The sequence below is a fragment of the Struthio camelus genome, chromosome 1 (genome assembly GCF_040807025.1).
Source record: "Struthio camelus isolate bStrCam1 chromosome 1, bStrCam1.hap1, whole genome shotgun sequence".
Lineage (NCBI taxonomy): Eukaryota > Metazoa > Chordata > Aves > Struthioniformes > Struthionidae > Struthio > Struthio camelus.
In genome coordinates, this window is record NC_090942.1 from 70427355 (window position 1) to 70438089 (window position 10735).

Here is a 10735-nt window from a genome sequence, read left to right on the forward strand (position 1 = left end):
CGGACACTTTAGCAATCCAACATGAGGAAGGACAAGTAACTTTAATGTATCTGTTGGTTTTTGAATATAATACTTAGTAGTTCAACAAGATTTGAAGAAAAAAAGCAAAATCCACCACAAGTTTCTAATTTTATTTTAACAATCTTGCTTTTTAAAAAATACAAGTTCTGATTAATGCCACAGGGATGCCAATGGTCCATTGGCCACAGGCCTTCTCTCTCATTTCAGTTTCTCCTCCTGGGAGTTGTCATCCTTTTGTCAGACCAGCAAACAGTTCCTTAGGAGGGAGCAATAAAATGTGAAATAGCTGAGTTCTGATACAAGGCTAATAACAGGACTCTAAGGGGCATATGTGTTAATATGGCACAATTTGGTTTAGCAAGGTATTACTGGCCTGGGCCAGTAATTTAATATTGGGCAGAATATATGGTGAGTTTGCAAGGTGCATTGGGTATGAGATGGTGTTGGCCCTGTAAGGGTACCAATATGTTTTCTGCGGGCAGATCTGTTACAGGGCAGAAAGGTGTAAAAGGACGTGAGTTCAGTTATCAAAGAGAAGGGAATTCAAAACATGGAGCAGGCTTATAAACAAGAAATTAGAGCTCTACACGTCTCTCTAGTAAGTAATTTAAGTGGTGGCAGAGCTGCCCTTCTGCTGCAAGGGGGCTTCTGCGCAGTCAACTGCTGAGAGAGCTTTAAACTCTCCAAGTAGCGTATTTACTAACAACCTAGTACCAAAAACCATGGCACTGTGAGGAATCAGTCCATGAACTTTTCTGTGAGGGGAATTTTATATAGCAGAAACACTAGTTTGAAAAGTCACCTCTCCAGGGCAATTTTCAGATCAAAGGACAAATATGAACTGCACTATTAATGCAGTCACGGGCTTGAGTATGCCATGACCAGATGAATTTCCAATATGCCCTTTTCGTGTTAATGGCTTCAGTGGAAAAAGGCACTCGCTGTTGAAACAGCAGCTGTGTTGTGTTATTCAGTACCATTTCATAAGACTTGTTAATAATTCTGCTGTAATTCTTCTAGTGTCTCAACTGTGCTTATGCTTCAGTGCATTAGAGATGTCACTATACTCCCCTTGACACTATCATGAATTTGACCATAGGAGCAGCAAAACTTTATTGGGAGTGTAATGGTTGAATAAAGAAATACTTGCCAAAAAGAAGGTAAATGAGGATTTAAAAAAAAAAAAAAAACCTGTTAAACCCAAGAGTAGCCCATGCTTTAGTTAAGGTACCACCTTGTTCTTTCTTGAATAATACCAGAGTTCTTTGAGTTTCAGGGGTGTTTTTGTTTTGTTTTATGCTGAAGAAGGTGTAAGGGAGCAAATCTCTGTACGAGCACCACCTACCTGCCCTTTCATCCCCTTTGGCCAGGAAATGAGCATCCCCTAGACACATCTCACATCACATAGGAAAAGTTCACAGTACTTAGTTTTACAATCACAGTCACTCACAGCACCAAGATTGTCTAGACAAAAGAAAAGTTACTGAAGAGAAGGCCACTGGCCAAAATTCACACAATGGCCCGGGAAGGGGCTCAGATTAAAAATAAAGCACTGGTGGGAAAGTTCAGCCTGGTCTTTGCTGGCTCTCCCTTTGGCTCGGGGAGAGCAGCAGGTCACCCCTCCTCGCTGCAGCTCTGAACGCATCAGCACTGTGGCCCCATCGCTTGTAGCCTGTCTGCTGCTCGGCCGCCCGAGGGCAGGGGAAGGAGAGCCCCATGGCACCACAGTTCTGCCTGTGGGAGTTGGAAGTTATCAGACTGTAAACATTTTATTGTAGCAGTATGTTGGAGCAGGCAGTGGATCCTGCTCTGCGATAGGAGAGGTGGGGCCGGAGGCCCTGGCCCACTGCTCCTGCGGCAGAAGGGAATGTGTGAATGTGCAGGGGCAGGAAAGGCCTGGGCTGTGCCTGTGGGCCTGCTCTCCTGCCTCAGGAAAGTAGGTGGTTGCATTTTATTTCCCCTTCCCACTGGGACAGCTTGAGAAATGGCACTGGACAGGAAACTGTGACACATTTTCAGTGAATGCAGTCCTGCCCAGATAACAAAATATAAGCCTGGGAGGCAAAGTCCTCCTCCTGTGCCTGGCCTTTGTGTTCCTGCTTTCATTTGACTGCTTTCAGGAACAGCTAGGGACAGGGACAGGCAAAGGAGCAGGCCTTAACCCACAGCAAACATTCATGGATCATAAAACCAAAGATAATTGCATTTCTACAAGAGGCTACTTTACAACTAACTTTTTCCCCACCTATGCTTAACCACATGCATGTGGAGGACAGGATGCTGGCGTGTGGGCTTTCCCCGAGGTGCCTGAGCGGTAGCCTGGGCCTCTGCCACGCAGGGCTCCAGTAGCACTTTGCTTTCTGTGCGGAGAAGTGAGGGGCAGAGGGCCCACCGTGAGCAGCACCCAGATCCTGTGCCCTGCTGTTTGGAAGGGGAACGGTTCGGTTTGCTGGCATAGCCCCTTCGGGCTCTACCAAGCACATGGGGAGAGGGGCTGGAGGAAATCGGTCCAGCCTGTGTGAAGGGAGCCCTATGCGCTGCTTAAAAGAAAACCAACACTGATCCAATAAAACATGCATATTCACAGAGAAATGAGAGCCCCAGCAAGTGGGTGCTGCTATCTGAAGTAAGCAGTAGGCTGCTGTAAACCCTGTTCTCACCAGAAATCAATGTCTCGGTGGTGGTGAAATGGGGTCTAAGGCCCCGGATTCATGTGTTTCTTTATCGTGTGAAGTCAATGTAAGATGCAAAAGGTTGAATCACAGAGGTAGACGTTTTCAGCAAGGAGTAAGTGACTTCTATGCTCGCAATGACCAGGAGGCCAGCTGACTTCCAGAAGTTCCCAGCTGGTCTTCAAAGACCCTCTTCGGCTCTGCTTGTTGGAAAATGGAGGTGGCAGCTTTGCAAGCCCTAGTGAAACCAAAATGTGTTTCCTTCTGTCCTGTGCACACCCCAAAAGCAGGTCTCTGCTGTTCAGACCCTTTTCACATCTCATCGTGAGGTTGAAGAAAGGGAAAAATCCACTGGTCCCCGTTGATTGGGGGTGGGGGAAGGGAACAGAAAAGTAAGCCTCCGCGGTGGCAATGCAACACGATGGCCTGGCAGGCAGCGGAGGAGGAAGAGTTGGATCTTTCCAACGGTGCAAAGGGGACAAAAGCGCCAGAAAAGAACTCGCTGTCGAGGGCTGGCACGTTTTGCGGGAGGACGAGCTCTGCTGAAGTGGGGGGGGGGGATTGTGCCCAGCTCCCGTGCTCGATTTGGCCGGGGGGTCGATCCGGCGGCGGGGCCGCCCCCCTCCCCGTTTGGCCGCGGCGGGAGGGGAAGGCGGGGGTGGGGGGGGGGAACCTGAGCCGAAACGCGGGGAGCCTGTGCCGGGGCGGGGGCTCAGCCCTGCGCCGTGACCGCCAGCGCGTTGACATAGCCGTGGGGGCCCACGTCGGCCTCGGAGAGGCCGTGGGGCAGCGGCGCGGCGGTGGGGGGCGCCGGCGCCGCGCTGTACTTGGCGGCCGGCGCGGCGGCGGCGGCGGGGCGCAGGAGGCAGCAGGTCTCCAGGGCCTCCAGGCCGCGGCAGGCGAGGAAGAAGAGGTTTTTCAGCATGAAGAGGGAGAGCGGCTGCTGGTAGCGCAGGAGCAGGAGGCAGCGCAGCGCCAGGAGCGGCGCGTCCAGCAGCCCGGCGGGCAGCAGGAGGTGGAGGGCGAGGCGGGCGGCGCCGGGGGGGCGGGCGGCGCTGAGCTCGTACAGCCACAGCACCGGCGAGGCCAAGCAGAGGAAGTAGACGGCGATGAGGAGGTAGCGCAGCGGGGCGGGCAGCGGCGCCGGCCGCCCGGGCTGCAGCACCAGCTCCAGCAGGGAGAAGCTGTCCAGCAGGTCGAGGCAGGTGGCGAGGAAGGCGGCGGCGGCGCGGTGCTGCGGCGGCGGCTGCGGCGGCAGCAGCAGCTGCCCGGCGCCCTCGGTGCCGATGGCCCGCAGCAGGCAGTAGAGCAGCGGCGCCGAGAGCGCCAGGGTGATGCGGAAGCCGGTGGTGCCCAGGGGCAGGCGCAGCTCGATCAGCTCCAGGATGGAGGTGCCCAGGATCAGCGCCGCCTTGGGCGTGAAGGCGATGGAGTAGATGAGCCAGGCGAGGTGCGCGTAGGCGAAGTCGCCGCCGCGGGGGGGGCCCCCGGCTCCGCGGCCCCCGGCTCCGCGGCCCCCGGGCGGCCCGTGCAGCAGCAGCGGGTGCGGCGGCGGCGGCCCGGGCGGCGGCGGCGGAGGCGGCCGCTCCCGGCGGCGCGCCCGGCTGTTGCGGCAGAAGAAGATGCCCCAGCCGGCGGCCAGCACCAGGTCGGTGGCGATCCAGCTGCACCAGTACAGGTCGGTGACGGCGATCAGGTAGAGGTCCAGCAGCGCGCCCTGCCCCAGCAGCAGCACCAGGGACAGCGCCTTGAAGCCCCAGCGCCGCCCGCCCGCCGCCCCGCCGGGCCCCGGCAGCCCCCCGCCGCCGCCCGCCGCCCCGCCGCCGCCCGCCGCCCCGCCGCCCCCCGCCGCCGCCGCCGCCGCCGGCCCGTACAGCTCCGCCGCCGTCATGCTGCCGCCCGGGCTGCTGCCGCCGCCGCCGCTGCTGCTGCTGCTGCTGCCGCCGCCGCTGCTGCTGCTGCCGCTGCTGCTGCTGCCGCCGCCGCTGCTGCTGCTGCTGCTGGGGAGCGGCGAGGCGGTGGCGGGCGGCGGGGCGGCGGGCGGCGGCACCAGGGGCTTGCTGATGCTGATGCTGTCCTCTTCCTCCTCCTCCTCCTCGGTGCTGCTGCTGCTGCGGCTGCTGCGGGGGCGGCGGGCCGGGGCCGAGCCCGAGCTAGACCCCGAGCGCCGCCGGCTGCCGCCGCTGCTGGAGCCGCCCGGGAAGAGGGGCTGCCGGTCGGCGGCGTGCGGCAGCGGCAGCGGCGGCGGCGGCGGCTGGAAGGAGCCCGAGGAGGAGGAGACCGAGCGCTGGTTGGAGGCAGCGCGGTGCATGGTCCTCCCCGGCCCCCGAGCCGGCGTGCCGGGCCCGACGGCCGCGCCGCGGCCCCGGCCCGCCCCCGGCCCGCCCCCCCCCCCTCACGCCCCGCGCCGCCGCACCGGCACCGGCACCGGCACCGGCAGAGGCACCGGCGCGGAGCCCCCGAGCGGCGGCGGCGGCGGCGGCGGCGGCGGGAGGCCGCGGGCGGCGGAAGCCGCAGCCGGTGCCGGAGCAGGCGCCTCCGCCGGCGGTGGGTGGGCTGGGGCTGGGGCCGGGGGAGCAGAGAGAGGCTGTGCAGCCGGGAGGAGGAGGAGGAGGAGGAGGAGGAGGGGGAGGAAGGCTCCCTCCCCCCGAGGCTGCGGTGGGGCGGGTGGCGCCCTGGGAGCCGTATGCGGGGGAGCACAGCCCCGGCTGGTGCCTCCCCCTCCCCCAAATCCCCCCATGAATAGAGCCAGCTGGGCAGGGTGAGTGGATCCTGCACTTGGTGGGGGGGGAAGGGGGTGCCCCCAGCACCGGCTCTGGGGGAGCGTGCACCCAAAGAGTCGCAGCCCAGACCCCAGGCTGCATCCGCCTGCGAGGCTCAGGGCAGGCATAGCCAGAGGGTCCCATGCTCATTTGCTGCAAAGCCAAAAAAGCATCAAGGGCCTTCCATGTCATCCGCGCCAAAAATTACAGCATCGTACCAAAGCCCCCACATGTACCAAGTGCCCCCCCATATATAAACATATACAGGCTTCTGCACTGGTGACTCCAGAAAATCAGAAGTGCTTTAATGGCACCTGTTTCCCCAGATCTCTCCAGGCTAACCAAGATGAGGACAAAGGCCTGGCGCTGGACCTATGGTGACGTGCTAGCTTGGGGACCCCCATCCATGGTGCTGGACATCCAGCTGCCCATACTTTCAATTTGGTGTAAGTAAAGTAAGTGGTATTTACCCCATAGATTTCCTGAGTTCAGCCAAGCCAGGTGCCAAGCGCTCTGCCCAGCTCGCCTTTATGGGGCAGTTACTTTAAATTGATGCAAATAGCACTAAGGTTCCTTCCTCTGCAGAAATCACCGCTCTGGGCCTTTATTGGCCCACCAGTAATGTCTGGGAAATGGGCTCAGCTGGCTGGAGCCCTCTCAGCACCAGCGCTGGTGACTGAGCATGCCATGTCTCAAAGCGGTTTGGTGCTCAGCATCTGCAGCACCGCCATTCCTAAGCGTGCCTGTCAGTGATAAGCCCAACGTTGCCTGTCCACCAAGTGAAGCCTACTACGTAAGCTGTGCCCAAAAAAAGTCTGTATAAACTACACCTGCTCATAAATAGCCAAAATAATGAGACTTTTGTGGGTGTATGCTAATCAACACGTGGGGCTGAGCAAGGCCCAGCTGTCAAATACTGGGAAAGGACAGCCACAAAGGCAGTGACAACAACCTAACACACAAGCATTGGGGCAGCCTTCCTGGGGAGGCCTGTGTCAGTAAACACCCGTGGACGCTCCTGACAACAAGCAGAAATTAGTCTGGGGTACCGGGAGGCTTCATGCTGAAACCTGAAACAAAGAAATAACTGAGAAGGGGAAGGGAGGAGCTTAGGAGTGGGCTGGCGTGTGAAGATTTCTTTAGGCGCCTAGCAATGATCAAGTGAAAAAGCAGGGAAAGAAGAAGAGTCACAGCAAAAGTATTGGTCTGTTCATGGAGATCAGAGCAGTGGCACCGATAAATCTGTTCTCTGAAAACGCAGCCAAAACAGCACAAAAGGGCAGGATAATAGGAGGCCATGCAGACTTCAGTCTAGTTACTCGGGCACCACACCACAGTGCTGACGTGGTGCAACTCCTAAACCATGCTAGCAGCCCACAGTCATTGCCACAGTCTCCCATGCTGGTTGTCATCTTGCTTTAAAGCCTGTGCTGCTACATCTCTGCTGCTATTGCCTGCCTGGTTGGGTTAAAGCTGGGGCTGGGGGAGGGGGCACCTATTTTCTGCTACACTCACGCTGTGTTTCAATGCTTAGAAACACTTGCCAAGGTTCAATGTTGCACCAGCTCTATTTGTATTCGTTGCATTCCTCCAACCTCCCCTTGCTGTGATATGTAGCGTTAGATGGGACTGATTATGGGTACACTGTCTTACTGTTTAAGAAGGCTTTTTCTCTAGTTCCACATTCCAATTAGAAAATAAAAATACTTCAATTTAAGGGTAGTCACTATAACATGTCGAAAGAAACACAGCGCGAAATGGGCATGACATCTACAAAGATGCTCGCGGAGGAACCAGGATGCTGAAGAAGGCACCACTAGCCCTGTAACGGTGACAAGTGTGACCGGCGCTCACAAGTTTAGAATCAAGTGAGTTCAAAGAAGTCTGTCGTCACTCACTTGCCAGCATGTGCCTGCCTGGAGCTGAGGCTCTCTCCTGGCAGGCTCCAGAGAGCTCCATGCAGTGATGCCCTCTATTTGGTCCAGGAGGCTTGGTGGGCCCCTGCCAAGGCATGTGGCTCCAGCATCGCCTCTGCTGTGCTGCCAGAGGCCTGCTGCCCTTTTCCCCTGGCAGCTCCTGGCTCTCTGCATCCCATACCATCACCTCAGCAGTGTTTCCACCTTGCTACTTTCGTAGTGACACAGGCCACACTCTTCCCTCCGCATTGCTAAGGTGTAGTGCTGGCCCACAGCCACCCTGCATGTGAAAACCGCTAGCTACTAAGTGACAGAAGCAATATAGTACCATTTTCCACTGAGCTGGCTATGCCTAAGGTAATTCAAGATGCAAATAGACAGTGAGCAGTGAACCACCTCTCCTTTCCTTTCCAAATACACTATGAGGAGTTTGCTTTGCTCTTGAGGCCTTTCAAGGTGCGTGAACTTCTTCAGAGATGAAAGCCCTGCACCTGGGCTCTGATGCTGAAGGCTGGTGTTCAGCCTGCAAGGCTTTCTCTCTTTGGTACAAAATACAGATTTGCCTGCCAAAGAAGAAAACTATGTCCAAAGAATTTCTTTGATTATAATTTTCCTACAACTAGACAAATATGTTGCTTAGGGCTCTGCCAGATATTTATGGTTATATGAGCAGGATGAGTCTCGAGACTATGGCCAAAGACGATGTCCGTTGTCCACATTGCTGGTTCAGGTTCAAGCACAGCTTAGCACCCCTTTTCTTCGGCTGAGGTTGGGAGTTTGTCTGATGCCCCCACAATTCAGTCAGCTCAGGATGGCTGTGGGTCAGTCCAAGCAGCAACAAGGGGCTGCGAATAACACAGGTTGTGCCTCAGTCATTTGATTTCTCCATAAAGGTTAGGTTAGATGGCAGCATAAATGTGTGATCTAGGGTAGAGGGTAAAACCACATTCTTGTGTACTGGAGCCCAATCTTCATCTAGAGGCAGTCCTTCTCGGGGTAAGCCGACATTTGTGTCACTGCCATTATTGATGTGACAGAGACCAGTCAGTCCCAAGGATTGGCTAAATCAATCTTGCTTCTAACTCAGTTAGCTGTTCCACTTCAAAACTGCAAGAAAAGTTTTTGGGTTCTACGACAGGAGCCAGAGTGAAAACCAAGCGTCCATCTAGGCCCCTCAGGGCAACAGTCTTCATACAAAGAGGGCTGCTCCCAGCGCTATGAGGGCTGCAGGCAGTGCTTGCTTTACCTTACTGGCTCTCCTGCTCCAGGTTTGCTGGGCAATGGACTTCCCCATGCGTGGGTGCCACAGGCTGGACACGCTCATTTAGCTGCCCTGGAAGTCTGCTCCCGTCTCCTCTGCTTTTGGGCTAGAGGCTCATTTCACAGACATTTGGCTGTGTTTCTGGGTGGACCAGCTTCTGTCCCACCTGCTGGAGCAATTGGACCATGTCCCTGGGGCTTTGGGAGGGATGAGCTGTCTCATCGCTGACCCTGCAGCTAGCCTGCCCTGCTGGGGAAACAGGCTCTAACATGCTGGCCAGGTGAAGCAGCTAATGCAGCCGGGGGACAGGGGGGAGCGCAGTAAGTGAGGCACCTGATGGGGGAAGTGGGTGCTAAGAGGATCTGCCTGGGTTAGCACCTTGTTGTCCCTGGGAATGTGGCCCTGCTGGGCTGGGGATGTGCAAGCAAGGCAGGAGCAGCTGCAATAGGAATACCTCTCCAGGGACTGGGAGTGCTGCTGAGGGAGCCTCTGTGTCAGAGGTAACTGGGGAGGGGACTCTATGGCCTTTGGGCAAGAGGAGCTATGCATAGGGGTGAGCGCTGGGATGGAGAGCAGGAGTCAAAGGCTTCCTCAGACTGAGCACGGACTGTTGGAGCTAACGCTGCTCTGGGCCTGCTGAGGGGCACGGGGGGAAACAAAACCCAAACAACCAGGTGACAGTGAGAAAAGAGCCTGTTTATATGGAAGGAAGCAGAAACTGTGCCTGTACTTTAAAATGGGGGTGGGAGAGAAATGTCTTCTGCTTGAGAAAGCACTCAAGAGCTTTTTGTAGCATGTTGTAGGCTGAGATATGACAAGCTGATGTCTCCCATGTGATCCAGTTATTTAATGCAATATGCAATCCTTGGAAGTGCCAGTGCTTAATTATTACCACTAAAACGTTAAAAGGCTAAACTACAGATAGCTTCTACTCTTCAGCAGCTCCAAAGCTGTTTTTCTGGCCTTTTTATATATTTGTGTGTGTGTGTGTGTGTGTGTGTGTGTGCACACATATGTATCTATTTAAAGAACAGCAGTGGACAACAGGGTCTTATGAAATAGTTGTAATGACTACCTAAAATGTTACTGTTTCTAGTCTTCCCTGCTATTGGAGACAAGTAGAGTGTCCTCAAAAATACCCCTGCTGGGGGAAAGGTAAAAATTCTTGAGGGCAGAACTCAAGAGCAAACAAAATAATGACTCTGTTTCTTGGGAGGAAAAAAAAAAGAGTGCAAGAGAAAAAAATATGCCTGAAAAAAGACCAGAAGCTAAAATCCTAATTATACCCTGCAGTAAGCTGTCAGAAACTGGTAGCAGTGGGAGGAAGGGGGGAGAAGAAGACGCAAAGTTGATTTCAGTGAGTTTGAATTAGTATAATCTGCTCTAACCATACTTAAAATGCATATTGTGTGGGATGGGAAGGCTCTGGGATTCTCTGATGCATGCTTTGTACCACAGTTATTTAATCTATCCAAATGTCCAGGGTGGGAGTTACAAACAGGTGTAGAGCAGTCTCACCTGGCCAGCACCAAAATTCAAGGATGCCTCAGTTTGTTCACCTCTAAGTGCAGAGTCTTTTGTAAATCAATTCCTGACTGAGCATCCTGATTTTGGGAATATATCCTATTCTTCAGAAGGATATATAAGTGTAACAACCTATGACTTTGAAATTTCAGTTCAAAGAGCTTTTGATACTGGTCCAGAATGCAGAGGTTTTTCTTCATGCTTATTGTAGTGGGCCAGAGGTTTGGGGAGTGTAGAGGCTTCAGGGGTTAGTCTTAGTATTTTGTGTTTACTCAGCCTTGACAGGTAGTGTGTAGTGGAACTGACCTTAGATTGAGAAGAAAATGAAAATAAAAGATCTTAGTGGTTGAAGTGACTGAAAGGAAAAAGAAGCTTTCCCCGCCCCCAGTGAACTAGAAAAAGTAGTAGTTTTGTGATGTAACAGTTTGGTTCCTAGTTTTGGTCCTGCTTGTGTGGGGTTTATGAAGTACTTCAGACTGGATCCAAGGTCTTAAGTGCATAATTTTCACTATATTGTCCCTGTGGGTGCATAAATCCATAAGGACTTGTGCCTTTATAATTGCTGCTAGCTACATTCAG

The 10735-nt window shown here is 54.5% G+C and overlaps 1 protein-coding gene across 1 annotated transcript; it reads right to left on the bottom strand.

The window, feature by feature from the left end:
• Window positions 1–3351: 3351 nt before the first annotated feature.
• TMEM121B (transmembrane protein 121B) lies at window positions 3352–5004 on the bottom strand. Its single transcript, XM_068931069.1, has one exon. The coding sequence runs from the start codon at window positions 5002–5004 to the stop codon at window positions 3406–3408; it is 1599 nt and encodes a 532-aa protein (XP_068787170.1). The 3' UTR covers window positions 3352–3405.
• Between the last annotated feature and the right edge of the window lie 5731 nt (window positions 5005–10735).